General features: G+C 33.9%; 1 protein-coding gene across 4 annotated transcripts; it reads left to right on the top strand.

The window, feature by feature from the left end:
• Positions 1 to 2,717: 2,717 nt before the first annotated feature.
• Positions 2,718 to 12,661, top strand: LOC105053456 (probable ubiquitin-conjugating enzyme E2 16). Of its 4 annotated transcripts, none has more exons than XM_010934613.4 (6): positions 2,726 to 2,890; positions 2,954 to 3,057; positions 3,161 to 3,263; positions 3,361 to 3,424; positions 12,182 to 12,270; positions 12,367 to 12,661. In XM_010934613.4, the coding sequence occupies exons 1-6, from the start codon at positions 2,861 to 2,863 to the stop codon at positions 12,460 to 12,462; spliced, it is 486 nt and encodes a 161-aa protein (XP_010932915.1). In that variant the 5' UTR covers positions 2,726 to 2,860; the 3' UTR covers positions 12,463 to 12,661. The 4 variants fall into 4 exon arrangements, with proteins under 4 accessions (XP_019708604.1, XP_010932915.1, XP_010932914.1 ...); XM_010934612.4 differs by having other exon boundaries at positions 2,734 to 2,890; positions 12,182 to 12,216; XM_019853045.3 differs by having other exon boundaries at positions 2,718 to 3,057.
• The last annotated feature ends 3,170 nt before the right edge of the window (positions 12,662 to 15,831 follow it).

Raw genomic sequence — 15,831 nt, 5'->3', positions numbered from 1 at the left:
TCAATGAAAATAATGCTAAAAAATAGAGGAATAAAATATTCTATTTTTTGACTAAATTCAGTGATATGTGGTCGAGATTTATGGTTTAAAAGCTAAGAAGAGTGTAGAGAAGAATATATCAATGGATTTGGGCTTTACCTCATTTTCCAATGATGATTGGCCACCGTAGTGGAGGAAAACATCCATGATGGATTGGGGTATAAAAAGTGGAGGGAGGTTGAATCCCACTTGGAATTGGCTTCCGTCTAGTAAATCGAAGGAGGAAGACTCCCAATGAATGTTTTAAAAATTATGCAAATTATTTTGGATTTATTTGGGTTGGGTTGGTGGAATGAGGTATCACATTCTCCCTTCTCCCCCCCCCAAAAAAAATCATGCTCAAAATTTTCTTACCGGTATTTTCAAAAATAAAAAGTTATTTTCTCAAACCATAGTCATCCTCCAATTTCGTGATCGAGTTTCTCATCATAATATCTTTTAAATTAACTTATTATCTTGATCAATTTAAAATAATTTAAATTACTATGCTTTCGTTGTGCACTGTGATTTTAATCCACCAATGTACTTGTGTTAAGTATAAGTTTCTAAAAAGTTATATCATAACCAACAAAAATTATCTTTCCAATATTTCTGGTGTCTACCCATCTGTACTCATATTTGATTCTACGTATCATAATTTATCTATTTATACTCTGATACCATATTAATTATCATGCCTCTATTCTGAGATCACGAGCTAGAGGTCGTGGCAACTGCCGTATGCTTGTAGAGCACACTCCTCACGAGCATGCAAGACATCTCATCATGATATCAAATGCATCACAAAGAAGATAATTTAAATAACTAAAATTTAAATTTTAATTTACTAACAAATCTAATTAATAATTAAAATTTAAAAATTTTACATTAACTAAATCTCAAATAATAATCCTATGAATATAATAATAAATTTAAATTTAAATTATATTGATACTGTCAAATCTCACTTCTAATCTCACTCTCAAAGTAATATCCATATTCGCAACTAAACATCTGAATCTGGAAAAGAAAAGAAGAATAATAAGCTATATAGTTTAGAAAGCAATAAATATCTTGACTAGATTATTCATATGATAATACAGATTATAATAATTAAAATATAATATATCATTAATCCGTACACAAATGTAATCAAATTTATGTTCAAAACATGTATTTAATAATATTAATATATTTCAAATATTTATATATAATCATATGTCTGATTCAAAAATAATCATATTTAATAATTTGATTCAAAATAAATTTTATTTAACTTATCATTCTTTAATCATGACTAGACTTATATCATGTAACGTGGCTGAAATACCATACTTATACCTTATGGTCGGATCAGAATATCATATTTATATCCTATAGTGGGGCCAGAATACTATATTATATCCTATGATTGGTCGGAATATTATATTTATATCCTATGATGGGGTCAGAACACTATACTTATATCATATGTCAGACCAAAAATAAAATCATAAGCTCAGTAATAGTCAGAGTGCCAATGCGTAACTCTCAAATGGCAGAGTCTAGAACATAGTGGGGCTGGAAGTCCAAATTTGATTCGTATCAGAATTCTTTTCATAAGAATAACATATATTTCATAATCAAATCAAAATATGTATATATGATTTCTGATTAGTAAACAATTATAGTAATAGTACAAGAAATATAACTTCAAAATTTTATATCATTTTTCATTCAAAATATATTTTCATAAAAATTATAAATTATATATTAATTATTAATAATTTATTCGATATTCAAAATAATATTATATAAGGGTACATTTGGTTAGCCATTAAAAAAATATATTTTTATTTTTTAATTTTTAAAAAATAAAAATCAAAAAGCAATGTTTGGTAACACCATGAAAAACAAAAAGCAAAAATCCAAAAAATCAAAATAATTGCTTTATATGCAGAGAAAAAAATTTTTGCTTTCTAAAATTTATTTTTCTATTTTTTTTGCTTCCGCATATCTAAAATGCCAAACCAAAAAATAAAGAGCCTGAATCCTTCTCCTTCATCGAGCTTTTCACTTCCCCATCCCCTTCTTCCTCCTTTTCTGAACTCTTCTTCCTCGTTGAGCTCTTCACCTGCCGTCCTCAAATGTTACTTTTTGCTTTATAGCAATATAGTTTCTAAACATATTTTTTACTTTTTTACTTTTACTCAATAATAAAAATTTAAAAAAATAAAAAATATTTTTTAAAAATTAAAAATCAAAAATCAAAAAGTATAACCAAATACACCCTAAATGAAAAATTTAGAGGAGACGAAGCATTGCTTACCTCATATATTCTCCAATCAATCTAAATAATTCTAGAACCTTCTTCTTAAAATCTTTAATTAATAGATTATATTGAAAAATTTCACTTTGGATATCTTTCTTTCTTCCTCCGGCAAAGATTAGACTCTAAGAAATTTCGTAGAATTCCAATCTTAATCACCTCGTTTGATACCCGTCTTCATAACACGTGCACCGCATGTGCTTAGTACGGGTTCACAAAAAAGTCCAAACCGTGTCCGCCCGCCGGCCGGTTGCAGATCAGGCAGCCGCACAAGAACAATGTGGGACACGTATGGTGTACCAATAAATAGAAATTCTAGTCTAACAAATGATCTCACAGATAACTCTAACAGACCAATCAACTCCTCCCAGGTGCGGTGGGACCCATTTCCCCGACGTTCGAAAGTTCCTGCTCTGCCTGTCTACTGGATTGTCGCTTTTGCTGACTATTTTCCAGCCAGACCATACTCGCAGCCGGAGACGAGCGACAAGCGACGATCTCTCTCTCCCTCCGTCCTCCGCTCTCGCCCAAAGCATGACCAGCTCCTCCGCTCCTTCCAAGAAGGTCTCTCTCTCACTCGCTCACTGTTACTCACTCACTCTCACTTGTCTCTTTTTCTCTGTTCAGGCTCTTAGCAAGATCGCGAGCAATCGCCTCCAGAAGGAGCTGAAGGAATGGCAGGTCAATCCCCCGGTCGGCTTCAAGCAAAAGCCCACCGACAACCTCCAAAGGTCTTCGCCGCCCAAGGGCTCCATCTCTACCCCCTTTCTTCTTCCTTTTGTTTTCTTTTGCTCAATTGGGCTTGAAACCCTCTTCATTTCTTTCGATCACAAGGTGGATAATCGAAGTGGTCGGCGCCCCCGGGACGGTCTACGCCAACGAGACCTACAAGCTCCAGGTCGATTTCCCCGAGCATTACCCCATGGAAGCTCCGCAGGTGATGGGATTCGATCGCTTTTCTCGATCCCTTTCTGTCTTTTTTGGTTCTGTATTGGTGCTGTTCTCCGATTTATATGCATATGTGTGATGATCAGGTCATCTTTCTCCATCCTGCACCTTTGCATCCTCATGTTTATAGCAATGGACATATTTGTTTAGGTAATCCTCCACTCTACTGTTTGTTTATTTATTGACTAATTTATTTTATACAGTCTTTTGCTAATATTGTTGTGGTGTATTTATAAATTTCTTTACGAGATTCATGGTATACTATATTATGGACGGCGGTCTGCGGGTTTATTTTTTGTTATTGTTTTGTTTCTCATATTTGGATGCTGGGATTCCCATGGGTTAGTGTGGTTGCTGAAAAAACTATGCAAAATGTATTATGTGTTTAAAGGATGAAAGATAGGTAAGCTGGATTGTTCTCTTCTTCTGGGTTTTTTTTGGGTTATTTATTTTGCATTTGGCTCTTGTTATGCAAATCCGTTACTCAAATAAGAGGATCATCAAGAGGGATGCTTTGCTAAAACAAGATCATGGTTGGGATGCCAGATATAGGATATTAAATGCTAGTGACAATGTCATTTAATCATCCTTATGTTAGATCAAGGCAAGCATTAAGGTTTGCCATGTTAGCTTGTCCTGCTACTCCTACTTTATATGTTTGGCCCTCCTACCACACTCCATCCACTAAAAATGAAAAGGAGGAAGAAAAAAAGAAGAGGAACACTTGAAACATTTCACCAATAGGATAGGAGAAACCTTTTCCTTTTTCATTGCTGCACTCACTCTCTTCCTTCTTTTCTTTGTATCTCTTATATACAACCAGACCTGTTACCTCTCTTTCCTTCACGTTTTTCACATCTATTTTGCCAGGTGGCACTAGACATTTATCCAATATCCTCCCTTTCTCCAGTACATTACATGCGGCTGATTTGTTCTCTAGGGAAGAAATACATTTACATGATGTTCCTAGGCTATTCACCTTTAATGAGGACATTAGGTATTTGTGTCATAGTTGGATTTTGTTATCTAAGTTGAGAACTACCTTACAAGCTAATAGTGCACATAATCCCCATAGAGATGGTTGGTTTGAGGTGATTAATCACAACTCGGTTATTTTCTAAGATATTAGCAAGCGCGAGACCAGCTTAGTGCAGTTTAACCTTGCATAAGCTGGTCATTAAAAACATTAAGAAGAAAAACTCTTTAGGGCTACCCCATACCTCTTGTCCTAGACTTCTTAGTCATGCCATACGTGGGAATGCACAGTGCTGATGTTAGTTATAAATTATAATGTCTGCGATAGTTATGAAGTTCACAAAGAGGTATTGGAGAAGTTAAATTTGAGCTATATTTGGTGTAAAGAGGGAACATATGAGTGCAAATTAAGGTTTGAAAAATCATTCCATTTCATTTTTTGGTTTTGTGGAGATCGGATTTTGGCAATTTTGGTGATTTTGAAAGTTTGACTTCATCTTTCTAAATTTTAGAAAAAAAGGTAAGTTTAAAGAAATTGAAAGATCAGAATAAAAGAGTGAAAAAGTGCTAAGAATGATTTAGTACATAATATTTTAGAGTATTTTGTGTGACATAGCTTCTTTAGGTCCATAGTTTTGACAACATTAAGTGGAGTTCATATTGAATATCATTGTAATTCATTAAGTATACATGTATTTTGTATTGTGAACACACATGCCTGGATACATTATTACTTCTTGAAGTTAAAGTGTTAAGCTATGAAGCATCGATATTCTTATTTCAGGCATGTACCAGCATCGGGTATGTTTTCGGTGCGGGTACATTTTTGATGCAGCATCGGTACTCTTATCTCTGCATTCTTAAGATTGCAAGTTTGTCTTTTGATGAACCAGATATGGAGAAGAAACTTTTTGCTGATAATGCAGAGAATGAAGCAGTTGAAACTATTATCACTTGATTATATCAAGACTTACTATCTTGATTTTTTCTACTTATTTAGATTGTTAGTTTTTTTCTCTTCGTTAATTGTAAGTGTTTGTTTATTTTTTATGATGATACTAATAAATTTAGTTGAAATTTGAGAACTTAATTTTATTAATATTCGAATATTATATATATGATTCAATTTTTTCATATATTTTTATTAATATTATAATATTATATATATTAAATATTAATAAAAATATAAAATATCTAGTCATATCCGTATCGTGGTTTTTTTAATTTTTGCCGTATCGGCGTACCTATACCATAAAGTACCCATACCGCGTACCGGTATTTATGCTTCCTAGGTGTTAAGAAATACATTAGATTTAATTGTGAAGGTTTTTCCTAGCTACTGCACACAAATATCTTCCTGCATATTTTAGTAGAACTCAAAAGTATATTGAATTTTGAACTATTTCTCATTATTTTGGGCTAAGTGGATAAATCCAATGCATGTAGCTTTTAAATGTTGTTGTAGAATGCATTGTAATTTGTTGTTCAGACTAGTCCTTTTTTTTCTAAAAAAAAAAAAAAACTATTTTAAGGGGCATTTCGGAGGCCTTGGGCCATATCTGTCTTTTCTTTTATCTAGAAAGAAAGAAAAACCATGAGAAAATTAAGCTCTGATATAAGCATGGACTTCATCTTATGCTTAGGAAGTTAAGCTCCAATGTGTGTCTTCTTGATCTTGCAATAGGATGGCATTTGCTTACATGTTGGAGGGAGGATTAGACTCACCATCACCTATTAGTGTCAATTTCATGTGACTTTGGATATATCTCTAGATTGGTCGAGGAGGAGATTAAGGATATTTGTTGATGTACTGATGTTTTAGACATGATGCAACACTCCTTGCAATAGATTATTCAATGCAAAGGCTGCTCATTGACACATAGCATTTGATAGATGATTCGGAACTAAGAAGATGATGCAAAAACCTGTAATAATGATTTATTGAGGCTCGCTTGATGGGGCTGAGCTCCACTCACCCATGGGGAGTTGATTTGAGCATTATGCTTTCTTTTTTCTTTTTGCTTGTTTTAAGCTATATAATGTGTATTTGAGCTCTGTTATCTTTTAAGTAGGTTAGTTTACCCATCATGTGAAGGGGTCCCACATCCCACTTCAAGTCATCATGTGCATGCAACTAGCACATGATCACTTAATTGGTGGTCCTTATTTCAATATATTTAAATAATATCTGTCATGACTCACCTGGAAAAGGGGATAATTAAGAGGGATGCTTGGCTGAAAGAAATGTGCCTAAGGCTTAAAGAAACATGCGTCCAAACAAGCAATAAGGTTTGTTATGATGCCCAAGTATTATGGACACTGCAAAGGTAGAGTAGGAAGACACCCATTCCCTCTTTCTTCCTTTCTAAATATCTTCTCTTTTCTTCTTTTTATTCCTCTCTTCTATGAAAGCAGACTATACCTCTCTTTCATACATCCTCTCTTTCCTATTTTCTCTGCTCCTTATATTCTTCATTCTTTCTGGCTGGGTGATAATAAACATCTGTAATGCATGTGCTGAGGTATCACATATTGGTGGCTGCCAGATTATCATAAGCACAATATATTGTTCTATGATATATTAGTGCTTGGTAAGCTTGGCATGTTGTAGCATGCTGAATCCCAAGCACTGGCATGCAGCTGGTTCTGTGCTACTCTACTGGCATGTTGTAGCCCTTTTTTTTGAATTTTTTTAAAGTGAAGTCAGTAGAGTAGTCGAAGGAGAGGAGGCTGGAAAGCCCTCCACCTCTCCCTTGCTCACTCTCTGTCTCTCCTTCTCTTCCTTTCTCTCTCTCTCTCTCTCTCCCTCTTTTCCTCTCTTTCCTTCTCCCTCTCCCCCTTCCTTTTTGGATTCTTGAACCAAGGGGCAAAATTGTGCCAGTTTGCCTCCGATACGGCTCGGTATGCTCTAAACTGGATGGTTTGGGACTGTATGATCTTTCTTAAATTTTATCAAAGATTTACGTTTTGATGGGATGAGGGGGCATCCCGGCCATCCTATCTTATTCTTGTAAGCAAATGAGACCAGGATGGGGTTGGGATTTCAAAACTTACTCATGCAGAAAAAGAAGAAGAAAGAGAAAAGAAAGAAAGGAAGATAAAAAAAGAAAAAAGTGAAAGAAAAGGAGAAGAAGAAAAATGAAAGAATAAAGGGAAGGGAGAAGAAAAAGAGAGAAAGAAAGGAAAGAAGGAAGAAAGAAAAGAGAATGAAGAAGAAAAAGGAGACAAAGAAAAGGAAGGGATGACAAAAACAAGAAAAAAAGAAAGGAAGGTAGAAAAAAAAAGAAAGAAGGAAAGAAAGGAAAAAAAAGGGAGAGAGATGGAGAATATCAACAGGGATGCATGATCAAGATAACTGTCGGAATGGGATGAGACGGAACAGTGGGGCATCTTGTTCCATGGAGGTACCAGGACATTTCCATCCCATGGAATTTAAAATCTTAATTTTTATAGCATTTTTTTTATTATATTACTATAAAGTATTTATATTTCTATGATAATATTGTATAATACTAATATTATATAATAATATACTATTAATATTAATGTTAACATAATATTAATATAATATTATTATTACACAAAATATTATTAGTTGATATAAGTATTTAAATGTTAATGTTATAATACAAAATATATCTACACAATATATTATATATATTATATTTTTAAATAATATAATATATTATAATACTATAATGTTATAATATGTCTTCAGTGTTGCCATTTTAAATATTAATTAGATCATATGACATATACTATAATGGGAGTTTTGCCATTTTAGAAAAAGTGGGTAGGTTATTCCAACTTTCAACTTATTCTAATATTTTTGATAACCAAACAAAATTTGGCATAAACACCTGGCATAGCTATGCCACTTAGCATAACTTTCCATGTTTCCATTTTCCTTATGCTCCTACTTAACGATACCTTTATTTCTTTGTTGCAAAGTGACTGAGCTTTTTTCAGATCTTAGTTGTTGAAGGTGTTGACTAAAGTGAAAAAACAACTGTTCAGATGGGGTGTGTGTGCGTGACTTGATTAAAGCTTCAACCAACTTGGAGTTCTAATGTTTTTCTTCTATTATTTTCTGTATTTGATATTTGTTCTTGGAAAATGCATTTAATCATTCTTTAGGCCACAAACTTATATTCTAGACTCTAAGAAATCTTGAAGCTAATTCTCCTTTATTTTATTTTCTTCTGCTAATTGCCTGTTTTGATAATATTTGCTGCTTGGAACATAATATTAAGCATTGTTTAGACAACAAACTTATCCTCTGCCTAAATGCTGTGTTTAAAGCTATAGATGGACCATTGAATTGATGCATAGATAGTGTTAACTAGACTATTCAGTTATTCGAAGATCCATACAGAAGTTTCATGAATATTCAAAAGTTCAAATAGGATTCATGCTTACGATAATGCATGAGAAAAGATGAGTAGATTCTTGAAGAACACTTGATAGGTTTTGTTGTTAAAGGAACAACTAAAATCCCACTACAATTGTAAGTTCATAGTGGAATAATCTGTTCGATCATAAGACGGATCCACCGTCTTGCTTGATCCAGTGGTGGACTAGAAGAATTTGAATTTGGGATTAGCAATCAAGATTGGTATTGCAAGTGTCTGTTTGTTGTAGTTTATATTTACCATTTTTTCTTAAATATTTGGTACTAGTTGATCTTTGCCATCTTTTCTTAATTATCACATAGTGAACTTAAAAGTCTCGAAAAGTCAAAAGGATCTTGAGACAAAATTTTTGCAACATAATACCTTGATCTGTTATTGTTATTAGTTGGTGTTTTGTTTTAAGATTTAGTTAAATTAAAAATTTTGGGTTCTTGGACCACATAGCTTCAGATCCAAATGCTTATTTGAGCTTTTTATCCTATTGATTCAAGTGCCAAGCTTGTCCATTTGGACTATTTTATCATCTGAATAATTTTTTGTGCAGACTCTTACATAATTCCAATTTCCATAACACCATGTCTGTATGTATATATTGATTGATTATTTAATATGTACTTTGTATAATTTCAAATATTTAACTTGCATACTAGTATAGCAACTATATTTACATATTAACAGCTTAAATATGCTCAAATTATCATGGCGAAAGCTATTAGGGAGGCATAACTACATTTTTTGATTCATAACTTATTATGCAAGTTCTCGATCAGAAGAAGGCTGACTTTAGTAAACCTTCAGGCAGATGGTCTCTAAGCAATAAGGACAAAGTAGAAGAAGAGAAGATGCACCTTGCTCTATTCAAATTGAACATAGAGCAGGATGAGCTGGTTCAAAAGTTGATTCTTTGGACCAGAAATCTAAGAGTAAATTTGCTGAAATTTGGTCAGCGTTTAGGAACCATAGCTCTGGGAAAATGAGGCAAGAAAATATCATGAAAAATCCAAACAAGACAATGTCCTGGTAATGCTATGGGTCAATATGATGGTTGTGATTTCGACCAATAACAGAGTATTGGAAGAATTTAAAACATTGCCAATATGAGAATTAACAGTAAGAAAAGCCAAGGGAGAATTTGTTCATTTTGGACTTAAACGAAATGATATTCTTTTTGTCAAAAAGATCTATTTTTACAGTGGCAAGAAATGTCCCAGGAATGAAAACAGTGGTAACCAAAAGTTAGACATTACTGCTAACTGAAACCAAAATCAAGAAATTTAAAAAGGATAGCAAGAAGAAATCATAATGATCTTTTCTCTAAGGAACTACTTATGCATATGATTTGCCATCCTTGTATGTGACAAAAAAAGCCAACTCAAGTCTTCCACATGCCCAACTTGTATCAGTGGACGACCTAATGCCAAAAAATGCTACATGGATAGATAGCTCTATACTAGCTATTGCTACAAGCCTCCATACCCCACTAGTCAAGATATTCTACAAAGGTGACATGCCATTTTAGAATCCTTCAGAATCTCTCTCTCCTATGCTAGCTTTCTAGGCATTTATTTTATATATTTTTTTGATCCCTCTTCCCTGCTTCTAACCCTAGTCATAGTTATCAAGCTCCAAGCTATCATCGGATATGTCTTGTGCCACTTGTGCTGGTAGTGGTCACATCAATATGAGAGACTGGATGAAGTACATGAAAAAAGTCTAACCAATGCACATGATATCCATAGCAGTAGCAATATGTGCATATTACCTACCAAGGTTTGAAATACAATGGTACTGGAAGGTATCAGTCATGTCTTGGTATGGTAAATACCATGGTACACCCCCATTTTTGCTTATGCTTTATCATTATGTCTCGAAATGTTGTTAGGTACAGTCTTGGTATGCCACTGATACTCCTTAGTACAGGTAATATCTTACCGTGGTATGGTCAGGTTTTCAGCCCTGGTGCAACCACACGTGATTAGAATTTGGGGAGTGCAACTCAATGGGGGTTGAGCTGACTCATTCTTTCTGCATTTTAGTCCACCTTTCCCCTTTCAATGAAACTATGGGTTGACTGCAATATAACTAGTGGCTTCCCCTGAAACCCTCCTCTTTAATCAATCCTAAGTCCACCATGTGAACCAAAACAAAGATTGGAAAGCCCATTTGTTTACAGAAATTTGCAGTACCTTTTATTTACTGGATTTTTTCAAAAAACTCAACAAGGTATTCATTTTTTAAGGTAAATATACAGTAATTGGTGCATACATCCTTTGCTTTGCAGCTTAAATATTGTTCCCATCGAATGAAGGACTACCGCATCCTTAATCCTTTTGGGAGAAGAATATATGGCTAAACAATACTAAAATTTGGGGACTGACGAGAAAATATAAAACATGTTTGACATTTTTTGGGCATAAGAATTTTCACCTATAAGAAGGATCCAAATGCTCAAAAATGATGCAAAATTGACATGTTGAGATGGATTGATGAGTACAGTAAGAAATAAAGTAGTTAAGTTGCAGGAGTTAGAATTTAATGTGAATTAGAGTAAAGCTTTTTCAAGAGTGTGATGCATGTGCATAAGATGTGGGGATTAAGCGAGCAAGACCTAAGATTACTTGATTGCAAATTGTCTAAAGAAATTTTAGAAGTTTTCCTATGCTTGGGAACAATGCTAAAGGTTAGGTTTCCAAGAATATCTTAGCTGGGATGTGGCTAGGATTATTCTTATTTGCCAGAATCAGGAGCCAGTCCAGGTTCGAGAATGGGTCCGGATGTAAGTGTGGGGAAGAGGATATTTCAGAAACACTTGGAAGCTCTTAGGAAGTGTGAGAAGGTTTGAGATTCCAAGAAGATTTTGAAGCAGGTGCATTACTTAGGTATAAGGTTCTGTCTACTAAGGGATTATGTATATTTTATGTGTAAACACATGTTTGAAGTCGAGTGCATTTTGTATGTATCTGGAAAAGGGATGGTAATGAAGGCCTTGAAGTACCCCAGCCTTAGAGTAATTAGGCATGTTCGTTGTAAAGAAGGTCTTTGTATGTTTTGGGTGAAATTATATCCTTCTTGCATGCAAAATGCATGAACTTTAGAAAAAGTTTCTTAGTCATTGTAATAACTTACTGTTTGCATCTTTAGCTGGATATGGATTTTTGATATGCTCGAACTTATCAAGTTTCATATCTTGCACATATTCCTGATACAACTTTCTGTCCTTTCGAATATCATATGATGATGCACAAAACGACATTTCTAAAGGCTGCTAAATGTATTTGTGATAGTTAGCATCTAAATATTCTTTTCATCCTGACCTTTTTCTCCCATGCCATCGACATCTAATCCTGGGTTGAATTTTAGAATTAAATCTCACAGTTCAGTTGGATTAATTCATCAATGAAGTTGCTGTTGAGTGGTTTATTTCTACGAGACAGAACTCAACTACCAATATTCAACAAATACTCAATTGTGAAGATCCTTTCCTGTAAGTTTTGACATTCTAGTTTTTGTTCTGTGGCAGATATACTGTATGATTCATGGTCGCCAGCAATGACTGTAAGTTCTGTTTGCATTAGCATTCTATCCATGCTATCAAGCTCCACTGTGAAGGTCCTTGCTTATTTCGATCTCTCTTGCATTCCTTGATCTTGTGTTGCGCTCTCTGCGTTCTTGTCATTCTTTTACTCTTAACCTGTTTGACTGCAGCAACGCCCTGCTGATAATGACCGCTATGTTAAAAACTGTAAGAACGGTAGGTCTCCTAAGGAGACTAGGTGGTGGTTCCATGATGACAAGGTGTAGGAAGAAAAAGCGGTAGGTGGCAGCCCTTCCCAAATGAACCCGGCTCGTGTAGGAGTGTTGGTGGGTTAAAATCAAGGGCTCAAGAGTTACTGTAAATTTGCATGCGAGGTGTTTGTAGAGTCTGATAAGCTGTATCATTAGTAATACAGAGCAATAAGTCAATGCAGAGGTACGGTGATGGATTGGGTTACTTTGATAACTTTCGTCTTGTCAGCTTTGTTTTTGATGAAATTACTTCTTGTGCTTGTCCATGCTTTACTAGATCTGGCCCCATCGTTGTGAAACTTATGTTGACTACAACCAATAATAAGCAGTTGATATAATTATTGGATTTAATCAGAGCAATGTGATGAGCTAACACCTCAAATAATCTTGTAATAGTAAAACAAGATATCCAATGCTGTCTGGCCACTTGGCAACTGATTCATGAAATCACCCCTTGCATACTGGAATTCTGTTGGTTAAGTTCTTGTTTGCTTCTGCTGCTGGAGCTTATCGCCAGTAGATGCCCCTAAGCAATTACCAGCGTGCAGGAGGAATGTTTCTCCCTTGCTCTCACTTCTTTGGTTAATACCTGCCTTAACTCATGCGCATATAATCTGCAGGAAATTTGACCATATGACCACTATTATATTAAGGTGTCACTTAACATCCTGACAACTAAAATTATGAAATAGGTATATATTTTCTAAAAATATTATTTTGATGATGACTAATAATTTCATTTGAAATATCTTTGGTAAACTAGTTCGATCAAAGTCTATATATTACAATACTAACGTAGCGTTGTTGCAAAAATGTGGTGGCTCGTCATGTAAGGAAGTTTCATTGTTTTTTTTTTTGGTAAAAAAAGTTACATTGTTTTTGCAGGTCATTTGTTAACCATAAATGATTCTCAACGCCCCTTGTTTACATAGAGTGGTTGTTTTAACCTGGTGAAAATAAGGTATTTACAAACCTTTAAATGACCTAAACATTTATTCATTTATTTGTAATACTCATTTGGAAAGGCATAAGAATATCCATGTAATTTAGTTGGCACTAAACAAGTCGTGGTTCCCATTTGATGGACACATTTGAATAAGAAGAATATGTTTTCGCTATTTTAAGTGCGAATGGTAAAGGGATATTTATTTACCTTGTTGGTCATCCGTTGTCCCAACCTTTCTCTTCCCACCTATATTTGAATAATGAAAAGATTTCATAATTCTCCAACAAATTTTTGCTTTGAATTGGAGAATCCCCAAACTCTTGTTTTATTGTTTGGTCCCAAATCACCATCCAGCCATTTTGACAAAGTAGAAGGGTGGTGCAGCAAAATACAAGTATATTATTTTAATAACATGGAAGGAAGAATACCATCGTCTTAGAAACAACCTCAATTGGATATGGATATGCTAGTATCCCATTAATATTTGATTTGCTTTCAGCCCAAGAAGATTCCATGGGAATCGCTAGTAGGGTTCCACTTGTGCCTCAAGGCAAGGCCCTTGTCCATGTGGTATGCAGCTTGTCACAAAGGACAAACCTTGTGCTAGTCCTATGCCAAACAAAATAGGAGAAGAGGGGAAGATAATAAAGCTTTTGTCAGTCTCTTAGATTAAGATTAAGAAGATTCCATGAAATTATTCATGATCCCAAGCATGTCGAACAATATATAGTAATCAAGACATTAAAGTATCAACATATGTGTTAAAACTAAGATTACTTACTAATTTTAAGGTATTTGAAATGAAACCTTTTAAAAAATAATAAAACAAATATACGAAAATCTCAGTCAATGTTTTGATACTGTATCAGCCAGTGTCTTGGAATATATCATTTGTAGATATCAATTAAGATAACTAGGGCCCAAATATTGTACTACAATTGTAGAATGCCCAAATTGATAACCATAACCATATTTTGGCATTTTTCCAACCATATAGGAGCACCTTTGTGAATCCTTATTTTTAATGAGAGTTGCTTCCGATGTTAATCCAAGTTTCTCCATATCATTCATTCCTCACAACCTCCAATTATATCATCTTAGATCTTCCTCTCCTCTTCTCATCGCCTTCAATGCAAATCAATGCGCCTCTCCTTACTAGAGCCTTCTTACGTCTCCATTGTACATATTCATACAATCTCAATCAATTTTTCATCATGTTATGCTTAATTTGTGCAACTCGTATAGCTCCTGTAGTATATTCAAGTCTCATTTTATCATTTCTAGTTTCATCACACATCTATTTTAACATTCTTATGTCTAATACATTCAACTTATTTTTATTTACTTTCTTTATTGACCGGCCAGTATCCGGAGTCCTAAATGTGATAGGCCCTACCGCAATTCCATTAAACTTTCAGGTGATACTACATTTTCATTTCTTTTCTCACTAAATTTACATTCCATATATTATCTTTGTTCTACCAATCTTTGAGCTTTTATGCTGTAAAGTATTTATCCATTAGTCTAATTTATTATATAATCTATTCTCGTTTCGTCATGGTATAACTTCTTAAACATTAGCAGCAATATTATCCATAATCATATGGTCTTGGTGCAAATCGTTGATATAAGCCTATAGTAGCTTGACATATACTTGCTGTGCTGTGCAGCTCCAAACACTTGCTAATGCCTCCAACCATGCAACATTTTAGTAGTTTTTAAAATTTTATTAAATCGATTAGTAAAACAATTTAATTTAATACCTTCTACAATTTTCCAAACCTCTATAGGTATTTCATTTGGAACTAGAGCCTAATTTTTTTTCATTTTTTTCAAAGCCCATACATTTCTTTTATGGAAAAATTTGTCCCTAATCTTGTTTATCCCATAATTCTTTTTTGTTAGTATCCTCATTTAATAATTCATCAAAATAATATCTCCGTCTTTCATTAATTTTCTTATTTTTCACTAATATCCTATTATTCTCACTTTTAATATATCTTACTTAATCAATATCATTCGATTTGCTCTGTATAGTTTTAGCTATTTTATAAATTTCATTTTCACCTTTTGAATCCAACATACCTCATTTAGACTATTAACCCATCACATAAATTATTATATCTTACTGGCTTTACTCACTAGCATTTTTGCATCTTTCATAACTTCCTTATATCTTATAAAATGCTCAACATCATTTCTTTTTGCAATTATTTAATACAAAACCATTTTATTTTAATCGTCCCTTGTATCTCAGCCCATTACTATATTTCTTTATTTGTATATCTTTTCCTCTCGGACTCTCCTAAGACATTTTTAGCTATTCCCTAATACAACTAGATATTCGGTTCCCAATTATCGATTTAGTCCTTAACCTCTGGTTTCTCTTCTTTAATAATTTATCTCTAAAAGATACAATGTTACCCTTTCTAAATTCC

This window comes from Elaeis guineensis, chromosome 10 (genome assembly GCF_000442705.2).
Source record: "Elaeis guineensis isolate ETL-2024a chromosome 10, EG11, whole genome shotgun sequence".
Classification (NCBI taxonomy): domain Eukaryota; kingdom Viridiplantae; phylum Streptophyta; class Magnoliopsida; order Arecales; family Arecaceae; genus Elaeis; species Elaeis guineensis.
Note: the sequence above shows the minus strand (reverse complement) of the source record. Positions and strands in the feature narration are given on the sequence as shown.

What these genes read in the sequence shown, in the direction of transcription:
- LOC105053456 (XM_019853045.3), top strand. Translation starts at nt 2,861, where the DNA reads ATGACCAGCTCCTCCGCTCCTTCCAAGAAGGTCTCTCTCTCACTCGCT. An exon ending in ACCCCATGGAAGCTCCGCAG is followed by an intron (nt 3,264 to 3,360) that starts GTGATGGGATTC and finishes TGTGATGATCAG; the next exon opens with GTCATCTTTCTCCATCCTGC. An exon ending in TATCAAGCTCCACTGTGAAG is followed by an intron (nt 12,271 to 12,366) that starts GTCCTTGCTTAT and finishes GTTTGACTGCAG; the next exon opens with CAACGCCCTGCTGATAATGA.